Source organism: Sorghum bicolor, chromosome 8 (assembly GCF_000003195.3).
Source record: "Sorghum bicolor cultivar BTx623 chromosome 8, Sorghum_bicolor_NCBIv3, whole genome shotgun sequence".
NCBI lineage: Eukaryota > Viridiplantae > Streptophyta > Magnoliopsida > Poales > Poaceae > Sorghum > Sorghum bicolor.
The window spans coordinates 61,368,772-61,381,913 of NC_012877.2; the positions used below are offsets into that span (position 1 = coordinate 61,368,772).

Sequence of the window (13,142 nt, forward strand, 5' to 3'; positions counted from 1 at the left end):
ACTTTTGACATTTATGTAATAGAATTTGTCGTGGGATGGGTGCAAAAAATATATGTTGCTAGACGTTGCATATGCTTTGGAAGAAAAATGAGGATCTGTAGATGATTTAGCCGTAGCACAAGATGTTGGATATGAGAAATCTTCGGTTGCTAAATTGGCCTTAAAGCAAAGAAAGGTAGCCCTAGTATATATTTTGGTTTCCTCCAACATTTCATAGCTCTCCCTCCCAGTCTGGTATCCTAGCCATGGGGTAGTACTATATATACAATAGACATCAAAGCTGTAAGTTATAGGTATTGTGTGATTCAACTAAAATTGTACGTGCATCATTGATTTATCATGATTGTGTGTAACCTTGATGCATTAAGCATCATAGTTTTGTTTGCTTGGTGCCACACTGCCAATGTCGTGTGAGCTGAAGGGAAAGAAGAAGGGGCTGCTGAGCTGATGGCACTATATATGTGCTCTATTGTGAATTTGATACACTGCCAATCTCGTCAGTTTAAAGTTGCCAGTTTGCCCTAGAATGAATAGGTGTACCGTGTCTGTAATTTTCTATGGCTGTGTGGCATCAACATCTTGGATGGCTATCAAAGATGAACTGAACTGGACTATGCAGCTGGACGCATATCAAAATTTGTGGTGTTTGCCCCTCATTTTTTGCTCTAAAGGGGACCATGAACTGCACTGAAGTGTATGTCTGAACTCAAACTCCGTCCCAACTCGTCAACTCCCAAATTTGTGTTGCCGCCAGCAATCTTACAAGTAGGTAACTCAATAATCTTCGTAGTAGGTAACTCAGCAATCTTCCAAGTAAGTAATTCAATTATTAACAAGCTATCACCAGTGACACCCCGAAAGATCCTAAAAAACCAATTTTAGAATCAACTGAGATCCCTCTACTCAGCAACGACTAAGTTTTTTTAGGGGTAGGAACAGCTAAGTTGAAACATCGATAATTCTCTTCTACCAGAAAGATTACTAGCTGCAAACGGATGACTAAGTATGAACTGCACTATGCATCTAGCAGCAAAGCACAATTGTAGCGTTTAGTTCCTCCTCAGATGCGCTGCTGAGAACCGTAACTTGCGCTGAATTTTGTTTGTCTGAACTGCTCAGTCCCAACTCAGCAACTCCCAAAATTGTGCTGGCCCCAGCAATCTGCACAGGTGACACCCGAACCTGATAACAATTTTAGAATCAAATTAGGCCCTCTGCTCATGGAAGAGCTATGTTGAAACACTGATAATTCTCTTGTCACAGAAAGATTACCAGCTGCAAACGAAATACTACGTACTGAACTGATACACAAATCTACTAGATTGCCACCAGTAGTTGGCTGAATTAATATACAAATCTACAGGATTTCATCCAGGCAACTTCAATCCACCATCACCAACAGACTGCAGACTAGTACAGTTTTTTTTTACCGAAGCACTCCTTGCTCTGGCGTTGAAGCTCCCGATGGTACTCCTCTATCTGCTGCTCTGTGTACCTGGACACATGCCCTGAGCCTCCGCACCTGAGCCCTCGCGCGGCAGCGCCATCTTCTTTGCCCGTAGTGCCTCCTTCTGTGCGACCGCTTGGCCGTAGCGCTACGCCTCATCACAGGCGCCACGGATGAGGTGTGCCATGATCTCCGCCTCGATCTGCTCCTCCATCGAGTCGTCGAAGGAGTCATTGCTGGTGCTGGAGGAAGGACAAGAGGACGGCCTTTTGCGGAAGGGGAGGAGGGGTGGCGCAGCCAAACCAAAGTGTGTTGCAACAATTTACAATTAGCACAATTTAGTCTTCTATTCTAAAGTTTTCTCATGATCGCCCATGTCGTATAATTAAAGAATAATATCCACAAAAGGGAAAAAATCAACAAAGGTATCATATATAGAGAATGTACATGAATCAGACAATAAATTAAAGGACTAACTTTCTCACAAAAACTGGTAAAGCTAACTATTACTCCTATTATTTTTTTTTCTGAATTTCTCTCACACGATCGACGCGAAAAGTCTTGAACTACCACCTGAAGCCATCGGTTTCTTTGAAATGGTTCCACATATAAGGGCACGTGCAACGGGTCTTTTAATCCCGTCTCTATAATGCTAGTTTTGTGAAAACACCCCCACCAACGTCAAGAGATGGGTAGAGCTAGTGGCCCGAGGCTGAATCGTCAGCTCCAGCACCACTGTATGCTCGCACGCCGACTTAAGGGGGCTCGGATCCCGTACACGCGCTCGCGGTCTAGTTTGGGCACGCGGGAACTTCGCCTTCGCCTTTGGTCATGCCGGTGTCCTCACGATTCAACCTTCCTTCTTTGGGGCCGGCAGCGCCGACCTTTGGTACCGCGCTGATGTCTGTTGGCCCGATTGTTCACCGCCTGGATGCAGCGGGTGGCATCCATCTCCACCACCGGTGACAAGCACTCAGCGACGGCGACCTCCTACATGGATCGATTAGGAGGATATGGATTTCCCAGCATCACATCGTCTATCAGTCGCTTCTACTACAGTTCAAGTAGATGAAGCCTTCTTGTGCAGTTAACAAGTCTGATTTAGAATTTAATGGGTCTGCTTCTGATTTTTGTAACTGTGAATGAACCTCATAGTTAAAGCTTCTGAATATTTGGACAGGTAGCTTCTCAATACTTGTTCTGAGTGACTTTTATTTGCTTTTTACCTAGCGACCTATTTACAAAAGACTTGTGAACAGATCTGTTAAATTTCTCTGATAAGCTTGCTCCCTGTTAAGCTTGGTGCCTATTAAATTTCTCTGATAAGCTTGCTATCATGTGAACATGTTCTCTGATAAATTTCTCTGATAAGCTTTGCTATCAGGCTGTGAAACTAGCACTAGCAGGTTCAATGGAACATGTCATCTGTTACATGTGAACATGCTTTCAGTGAACCTCTCCCCTTCCTATGTAGCGTATATTATCCTATCTGTTAGTTGCATAATTTTCAGTTAAGTTGCTGCCATGAATGTTTCTGAATTTTCAGGTAAGTTGTTGCCATGAATGTTTCTGAATTTTCAGTTAAGTTGCTGCCATGAATGTTTCTGTATTTTCAGTTAAGTTGCTGCCATGAATATTTCTGAATTTTCAATTCTGCAGGTACTGTGAACTTGATCCTATCTTCAGTTAGAGTAAGTGCGTGCCTGTGAGCATTGTGATGTTATGTGCTGATATTTCTGAATCTTCAATTAAGCTTGCTGGTGTCTGTTAAGCTACTGGTTTCTGGATGTGCTGCTATTTTTCTGAAAACAGAGACTAAGGTCACTGGTATATAGCATCTGTTATCTAATTATTTCTAAAATTAGTGTGAATCGAGCATGTCTACCCTGTATGGTCGTGTGCAGGCTGGGATGTGAACAAATGTTTTTGCCAGTTACATACCGCTTCCCTTCCACTTAGACGAAAAATGTTACACTTATAAATAATATATGATTTATATTGATGTTTTAAAAAACAGCGTAATCATGTATGCTTGATCTGTTTTCTAACAAATAGCAACAGAGTTATTTTTTGAATGCTATGAAGTGTCTTAGGAACAGAGCACATATGGCAACGCTACGGAGAAAATAGACAAAAGACATTGCAACTATATACAATACAATTATTATATTAATGGTTTTAAAAAATATTGTAATCATGTTACTCTTACTTATTCTTGATACATTTTCTACGAAATAGCCACAAAATGTTATACAAAAATTTATTTATAGTTAATCCTAGCTACATGCAAAGCATTAAACATCTTAAAGACGGACCCTTGTTTGTGGGTTGTATGACCCGTCTTTATATCTGTCTGTATGATAGATTCGAGACGCTTAGAGATGGATCTCGTCTATGGGTTGTACATGCCCAATCTAATGTGCCACATTAGATGTAATAGCCCTTAGTGGCTTGCACTATGTCCGACAATGATAGTTTCGACCTCATATATGTCGTTTTGCCTTCAGCCCTCATTAGAGCATCACCAAGAGTTCTCAATATTTTATTCCTCAAAATATGGTATTTGCCAATTCCCAAATTAATATGAGAACAAAAAAAAGAGGTCATCTTCAAAAATTTCCTATATTTTTATGCTAGGCACTTTTTCCCCATGACCTGTTTTACATCAGGAACCCTAAATTTGTTTATGTACACATTGAAACCTTTCCACTAGATCTTTCTCTTGCGCTTTTCTTGCCTGGAACCCTGTCTTCCCTTCTTTTCCTTTTTCACCTCATTCTACTTCTCCGAATGCGCGCTCCCAGACCACGCGTATATTTACGCTTAGACGATGGTTTGCCAAGTACAGAAAGATGGGGAAGATATATGAAGAAATCTTGGAGATGATTTTTTTCTCCTTTTTCCAAAAAAACATGGATGGGAAAGGAATTTAGGGGGTGACGGTGGTTTGGCAAGTGCGGAAAGATGGGGAAGAGATATGAGGAACTCTGGATGATTTTTTCTCCTTTTTTCCTAAAAACATGGATGGAAAAAAAATATGGGACAGTCTTGGAGATGCTCTTAGTATTTAGTTGGTAGAGAATATCATATCAGTCAATGTTTGTGGTTGACCACATTAAAGATGGAATATCATAAGGATTTAATTGATAGAGGGATTTAATTGATAGAGAATCACATGTCAGTCAATGTTTGTGGACCACACTAAACATGGAATATCATAGGTATTTAATGGACATGTCACTCAATACTTGTGGTCTACTCATGATAGTATTTTGGTTTCCTTAAACATTTCATAGTATTCGTGCCAATCTAACAACCTATATCTATAATTCATCTATAACACAAAGAAACACAAGTTAGTCTATTTGTTTGAAACAAGTTAGTCTATCTCTTGCAATATTTAGGATGATATAACAATCATGGGGCTAGGACTATATACAATGGACATCAAATCCAAAATTATACATGCATCATTGGTTTATCATGAGTGCACTCAAGAACCTTCATGTATTAAGGCATCACGGTTTGTTTGCTTGGTGCCACACTGCCGAATTAAGTCGTGTGACCAGTGAGCTGAAGGAAACCAAGAAGGGCCGCCTGCCCTAGTCTGAATCTGGTCAGTTTGATTTTGCCAGCCCCTGAGATAAAAGATTTGGAGCCTCCGTTGCCACCACCATCATCCTCAATATGGTTGGTTAGTAGCAAACTCTCATCTTAGATGGCTATCAAGTATGAACTGAACTAGACTATGCATGCATCCCGCCGGGAGTTGGCAATATCGATCCAAATGCCCAATTGTGGCGTTTGCTTCTCAGTTGCACTGATGACAACCACGAACTGCACTGAGTTGCATGTCTGAAACTCTGAACTGAAATACTGTCTCCAACTCGCAACTCCCAAATTTGTGCTGTTGTTGCTGCCATTAACGATATCCACAGTAGCTGGATTCGATGATTATCAGCCTACTACCAGTACCGGCAACCCAAGCAATCCTAAAATGATTTTGGAATCAACTGAGATCCCTCCTACTCATGGAAAAGGTAAGTTCAAACATTGATACTTCTCTCCTGACAGAAACATTCGTCGCTGTGCATATATACTGACTACTACCTGCTGAATTAACAGACAAATCTACTAGATCGCCACCAGTTGGCTGAATAATAGTCCTTACAGCGTTTCAGAATTCAGACAACTGAATCCACTACCAACACAACTTATTTCATTTACTTACCAAAGCACTCCTTGCTCCGGCGTTGCAGCTCCCGGCGGTACTCCTCCGTCTGCGCCTCCGAGTACCCGGTCACGTCGGTCTTGATGAGCAGGTCCGTGTACGCCCTGAGCCGCCGCGTCAGCGCACGGCTCTCCGCCACCTCGCGCCGCAGCGCCGCCTTCTTCGCCCGCAGCGACTCCTGCTGCGCGACCGCCTGGCGGTACGCCTCCGGGTCCGCGCCGCGGAAGAGGTGGGCCACGATCTCCGCCTCGATCCGTTCGTCTGTCGGGTCGTCCAAGAGGACCTCGTCCACCAGCACGTCGGAGGAGGAGGAGTCGTTGCTGCTGCTGGAGGAGGAGGAAGAGGAGGATGGCCTTTTGCGGGAGGGGGAGGAGGAGGAGGGGCGGCGCACGGAGCGCGCTTCCGCCGGGCGGGCGGCGGCCTGCCGAGACATTTGTGGTGGCATGGCGGCGGAGATTGAGGAGGGGTTGGCGAAAGAAGACGGTTATTAACGTAGTGATGAGGTTATGCAACGGCTAATTTGCGGGCCCACATAATACGACGTCTGACGTTGGTGCGTGCACAGAACGACGCGAAAATAGTCCACTGCTGTTTCTTTTATAGGGTATGTTTAGATTTGAAATTTTTTTGGTCCAAGTGATAAAAATTTTTGTAGTCAGAACATAGGAAAAATTTTAGATGTTTAGTTTAGCAAATTTTTTCCTGACACAACTTGGACCGCATGCATTTGCCGTTGTCATTGGTGGGCTTCCATAGGAGTGTGTGCATAGTTGCAGCCCAAAAATTTTTCCCTAAAATTTTTTGGCCGCGTTTAGTTTCCAGGCTCCAATTCCACAAAAAATTTCAAATCTAAACAAAACAAATTTCCAGACACCGTTTAGTTCCCAGGCTCCAATTTCACAAGATAGCAGCGTGCTCACCAAATTCCCTCAACAGGCCTCCACAAACGCCTGCCTCAGCTCAGCATGGACGTCTGGCCCGAACCGGTACGGATGAAGCAAAAACCTCTTTTCTCTTTTTTTTGAGACGAGGATATGAAGAAAAACTAAATATTCTATATAATTTTTTATTTTTTGATTTCGTGTTAAAAGTTTAATTAGATTTATAGAAAAATAAGTGTAGTATTTGTTCTCCAAATAAATTTACTATGGAAATAGATTAAACGATTCATCTGATTGGGCTGCTGTATTGCGCTGTGGGCTGAAAGTGAGGGTGGAGGGCTTTCGAAATTTGGAATTCCATATAAATAACCGACGTTGGGACTCAATATACATGTCATGGAAGATTTTGATGGTTGCAAAAGTGGAACAAAACAAAAACATAAGACTGTTGGAAGATATTTAGAAATCCCGTGTTATATATAAGTCTGTTCAAGAAAAAAAAACTTTCCATTACCTAGTAGTTAGGGAGACAGACCAAAAAATAGATAGACCAAAAAATAGGCTAAAATTTTACAGCTGAATCAGTTAAAATGTAAGTATAAAAAGTTAACATTGTTATATATAAAAATTTAATATTTATCATATTAAATAAGTATTATTTTTTCATGAGATATATTTTCTATTTAATGTTACAAGTATTAACGTTGTTATCTATATATTTGATGGAACTTTAAATACTTTTAACAAAGAATGCATCTAGATATATATTTTTTTTTTGGGGGGGGGGAGGGGGTAGGCTTGCGGTGCCTAACACTCATACCTTGTACAGATACTCCATTTAGTAGAGAGAGAGAGAGAGAACCATTTTTTGTGATCGGTTCTTTTACCCGTTTTTCATTAAGAGAAGAAGGTCAAAAGAAAGGCCGGAGGAAAATACAAAGGATTGACAAGTAATCCTAGGATTACGGGCCGAAGTCCAAAACCACAAACAAAAAGCAAGAAAACATGAGGAGGGACCCACCACATCAAAAACCTAATTGACTGAGCCTAATACATGAAGACAACACAAAAGGTCGCTAGTAGTTGTATTGAAGTCGCAGAGATGACAAAGCTCAACCTTAGCGGCAAAGCATCTGCCAAAGGCGCTAGCACAACAACAGCGGCAAAAGCATCCGTTAGAGGAGAGATCGTGGTGGCAAAGCATCCGACATAACTGCAAATTGGCCATCAAGCCGTTAGCAGCAAAGCATCTGCCATAGGGGGGAGGCCATTGCGCTCAAGGCGGCACAACGTCCACCCAAGCAACCATGACGGCAAAGAATCCGTCCAAGAACTACAACCTGACCGTCACACCCTTAGCTGCAAAGCATCTACCTTAGGGGAAAGGCCAACATGATAACGACAGTAAAAGCATCCACGCGAGTAAATAACGACAAAGCATCCGTCTAAGAAGAGAGATAGCTGCAAAGCATCCGCTACCCAGCAAGCAACTATGGAACACCAACCAACTACTAGACGAACCAAAGCGAAGGAAACATGAAGCACAAATAGGCCCAACACAACCAACAGGAACGAAACAGAGGCACGACCACAAGAGTGCTCTAACAAAGCCTCCAGGGAGGGGAATGACATCTTTAGATGCCATCATCGTTGACGAAGCACACGGGACTTTCATCCCATAACCCACTCTTATACCCCTAGTGAAGAATGGTTACGATGATGCCTTTAGGAAGGAGAATGACGCAGACTACACCACCATCGGCAGCCCAAAGCAAGATCCGAGTAGGGTAAACACCCTAGCACAACTTCAACACTAGAGGTTGATAGGGCGGGCGTTGTTGTACCAAGAGCGGCCTAGGAAGGCGATTGACCGGCCCAAGACCGAAGCTAGCCACTAGGAGATCAGCCACCACCAAAGCTAGCTGTGGTCAACCACGCTGCCAAGCCTAAAGAGGCAAGCGGGAGACGTGAGCCACCATGGCCAGCCGCATGGAGAGCAGGCATTGCCCCGACCGGCCCGAGACCTGGAGGCTAGCCACCACCGACGGAAGTAGGCAGATGGCCATCGTAGCCTCCATGTCAGGACGTTCGTGACCAGCCACGAAAGTACCTCGACCGACACTAGCTAGACCGAGCAAGCTACAGCTGGTGCGTCGTAACGAGGAGAGGGCAAGGAACGGCCGCCAGGAATGGATCCAGCGAGGAAAGATGGATCTAGTGCTAGATGGCCCCGAACTGGTGCACCAACGCTGACACGCCGCTACCAGGAATGAGACCGAAGAACCCAATGCTAGGGTGACGCCAGATCTAACCATAGGGGGAGGATCTATGTTGCTAGCCTTCTAGCGCTCGGATCTAGCCATGGCTAGAGGGGAGAGGATGTGGGTTAGAGGAGAGACGGTACTGCACACGAAAACGTTTTTTGGGCCCGATGCTGGTCGCCACCACCGCATGCAAGAGGGCGGTGACGGTGGCCGGAGGGGAGGTGGGGAGGGGGGACTACCGATGGTGGGGAAAGTCACCTTCCAAGTTGCCCAACGGGAGCGCTCAGGGGTTCAAAGGGGGTCGGGCAAAACCCGCATGAATCTGAGAGGGAAACCATGACTACACAATCTATTATCATGCATTGTTGATTCTAGCTTATTCAATTCAGAAGGTACGTAATTGGTCAATTAGCCGTGATTGTTCAGTAGATCCTGGAGTGAATCATGCGTACAGCGACTAGGTATTGTCGTTGATTGCCATGTCCGACAGTATACGTGCATATAAATAAATACTCCTGCTGTGACCTTAAAGCGCTTAGCAACCACTACTGAAAAATGGCCACAGTAGTATTATACAGTCTATAGTGTGCTTGTGATAATGACCTCGATAAAAAAATTGGCCACTTGGATACATGGAAAGCTGATTAGTTAGCTAGTTTGATTGATGCTCACATGGAGCCATCGCCAATTAAAGCGATACCTTTCGCGATCTCCGGCAGGGTGAGCACAAAACAATACACTAGGCGGGTAACTCTCACAATGAACTTGATTGGAGCCACCATACAATCACCACAAGATGCTCAATGATCCAATCAGCTCCAAGATGTAGTGACGCCAAGAGTATCAACAGCACCAAGGCCGTCACGCTCAACCAATGCCAAATCAACTATGAAAATAAACCGGAGCACTCTCAATGTCACCCAAATGTGATTTTTTGATGAACAAAGTGTCTATCAAGCTCCGAAGGGTGTAAGCATCAACAAGGAGTGCTAAAAGAGTGGCCAAGGCCAGCCACCACAGGCCAACAACAAATAAAGTCATCACCCCTTTGTGTTGCCTTTTGTGAGCAAAGACCTCTGGTTACCACACTGGAGTTCACATCAGAGCTGCAACGACTGTATTCCAACGTTGCAAGAACATGTCAATCACGTTTGTGGTGTGGCCACCTGTGTAGTGTATTGTAGGTAATGAGGGGCACAATATTTGAGCTTGAAGCTCGATAGTGAAGACTGCGGAGAGCGATTTGATAAGGCCATCTCGGAGTCCCACATACACATGGAAAAGGCCTAGGGCTATGTACAGAGTTACATGATTAGTAGCTTAATCCTCATGAGGGGCTCCAACAAAGACTAAGGCCTTGTTTGGATGTTGTCGGATTCACCTCAATCCACATGTGTTGGAGTGGATTGAGGTGGAATTTAGTTCAAGTTCCACTCCAATCCACACCAACACATGTGGATTGATGCGAATCCGACTACATCCAAACAAGGCCTAACTAGAAAAAACATAAGCTTCTTAATACCTTGGGAAAAAAACATTCTCGCATGATTCTAATACATATTGCACCATGATCTTATTAATTACTTCTTTCTTGACACCTTAATTAATGCCGGAGAAACTATCCTAGTGGACTGTTATAAGACTTAGTCAAGGAGTATGTGTACGCGTTCAATAACCAGTCGATATATTACTAATTTAAGTACCGGGTGTGAGTGTGATTCCTTTGTTTTCTGTGGCTGATGCAGGGCCGACATGCCTGCTTGCCTCTTTAGTATTTGCACGGACATATCATGAGCATCGAGAATACGCGAGACGGAATCTATCGCCTTCAGCCTTTTTAGGATCATACAGACATATGGGGGCAGCGTGGCGGCCGGCGTGCACTACACTATCTAGCAATAAGAGCAGGTGCAATAATAAACTTATACTCAACCTAAAGTTAATGTAGATAAGAGAAGATAAAAAGAGATGATAACTTGAATATCATGCAAACACCAAGCTAAGCACGGATGCATAGATAATGATGGGTCTAAATAGTAAGTGTTGTAAGAAGAAATACGAAAGAGAAAGTATCTTAAATTAAAGACAAATATGAGATAAATTACTGTATAACTTAGCTCTAATTACTTGACTTATAGTCAAGCACTTGACTCTACTATTAACATTGCTCTAATACATAGTACGACTAAGGCCCGACCGGAAAAAGACAGCAAATAAATAGCACATATAGTATATATCAACTTGCATTGCAGTGTTTCATTAATTCTCTACTCGAGCTTAGGCCTTGTTTAGTTTCTCATATGATTTTTTTATTACTATAATATTTTTATTTTTATTTGATAATTATTGTCTATCATAAACTAATTAGCTTTAAAAGATTGGTCTCGTAAATTATAGAAAAATAATGTAATTAGTTATGTATTTTGTCTATATTTAATGCTCTATATGATGTGATGGAGAATCTTAAAAAGTTTTTAGATTTTGAGGTGAACTAAACAAGGCCTTGGTACAAATGTATATGCATGTATCTCTCTGTCGCTTGAGCTGTGTATATGTATGGATTATTGGATCCGTCCATCGGTTTCTCGATCGATCGAGGATACATATATATATGCGCTCTGTCTCTCTCCTGTCGTCGTATTCGTCGAGCTCGATTCCGATCGATGCCACAAGTTAAAAGGATCGGAATATGATGGCAACCAACACAACAACGCAGTTGACGGGTGGTGCCTCGTGCCTGTATAGTGTAGCTATCTCTGTGTATCTTTTCATAGAAGATATATAGTACTTTTTCAGAGTGACTCATCGCGGCCACTTTCATTAGCTAGCTAGTCATATATCAGTCATGTATATATATCATATAGTGCGTGCATAGTGGCAAAGGCCTAGTTATTCACTTTTTTTTTGAACAGAGTTATTCACTTTAATTAATTAGCTACTCCACGCGGATGATGTGTGTACGCTAGCCGCTAGCTAACTAGTGTGTTCTTTTTTTTTCGAATACGCAGTAGGTGTGTGCATCATTTTCATTAATAAGAAACAAAATTAAGTACAAAGACCGGCTGGCTAGGGCGGCTGCTCTGGGCTATATGATTGAAACAAAAAACGATTGTGACGCTGACCGGAAGGAAGGTTAACACCTAGCTAAGACTGCAAGCCCGGCGGCGCCCACATTGATCCAACGATCAACTTCCATCGTGATGAGCTGCAGCAGATCGGTGATGGTGGCTGAGGCATCTCAAAAATACCTGACGTTCCACTCCTTCCACACATGCCAAGAGACTAGCGCAAAATTAGGAGTGTTAATCCCCTTGCGTCTTTGTCCGCTTGCCAATGCACAGATGCGCCGCCACTAGATGAGCGTAGAGGCAGTTCCTACAAGTAACAGTAGATGAAGAGCTTGTAGGATGTGGTGCCAAAGCTCACCGTTCTAGGGGCAGGCGGTGACAATATGATCAATCATCTCGGGGGCTTGGTCGCACAAGAAGCAAGCATCTCTGACTTCGAGTCCGTGTCGAGCTCGCCTGTCTGCTGTCCAGTGCCGATGTCGTAGTGTGAGCTAGAGGAAGAATCTCAATCGGAGCGGTGCCCAAGTCTTCCAGACGAGCCGATGACCTCGGGAAGCCGCCGCACCATGATAGAGCATTTTATATGCCGAGCTTGCTGAGTAGCTGCCAACTGGCGTCCATCTCCATACTAACCTGTCCGGGGCCTCGGTTAGCCAGACGTCCTCCATGATATGCTAGAGAGCCAAGTACTCCTGTAGGGCTGTCCAGGATAGAGACCACCTTCGATCTCCCTTACCCATCCCCTATTTTGGAGTGCTTCCTTCAGTTTGGCAGGAGCGCTTAGCTTTATGGATCTTCTGGTGTATGAGGTGCGCGATGTCAAGGATGCATTCTCCATCTATGCACTTGTCCTCCTAGAATGTTTGTGACAGATAAAAACGATATGATCTGTTGATGACATCGATCGATATACGGGTGATCCAATGCAAACTGCACATGGATACATGCTACACTATCCATTGACATGGATAGCTAGCTAACGTGTGTGTGGCTGCTAGAGATATCTCTGCCACTTACGGCTTATCAGACATATGGCAAATATTATCTTTTTCTTACAGCAAATCAATATCATTAGCAGGCTTATCAGTCATAAAAAGCATCAGCTGAACAACTTAATACTATATGCTACTATACGCTGGTGCAACGAACTAACGTATCCTGCAACCTGAACCTGCATGCAATACATACCCGCTTGACGTAAATATACATCATACATATATATGGACATAGGCAGGTAGACACACCACCAAA

General features: G+C 43.4%; 1 protein-coding gene across 2 annotated transcripts; it reads right to left on the reverse strand.

Moving 5' to 3' along the window:
* Positions 657-6,799, reverse strand: LOC8071500. Of its 2 annotated transcripts, none has more exons than XM_021445879.1 (2): positions 5,679-6,799; positions 657-1,182 (listed from the first exon to the last, which is right to left on the reverse strand). In XM_021445879.1, the coding sequence occupies exons 1-2, from the start codon at positions 6,121-6,123 to the stop codon at positions 1,127-1,129; spliced, it is 501 nt and encodes a 166-aa protein (XP_021301554.1). In that variant the 5' UTR covers positions 6,124-6,799; the 3' UTR covers positions 657-1,126. The 2 variants fall into 2 exon arrangements, with proteins under 2 accessions (XP_021301554.1, XP_021301553.1); XM_021445878.1 differs by lacking the exon at positions 657-1,182 and adding an exon at positions 1,189-1,713.

What these genes read in the sequence shown, in the direction of transcription:
- LOC8071500 (XM_021445878.1), bottom strand. Translation starts at nt 6,123, where the DNA reads ATGCCACCACAAATGTCTCGGCAGGCCGCCGCCCGCCCGGCGGAAGCG. An exon ending in CCGGAGCAAGGAGTGCTTTG is followed by an intron (nt 1,714 to 5,678) that starts GTAAGTAAATGA and finishes CTTCCGCAAAAG; the next exon opens with GCCGTCCTCTTGTCCTTCCT.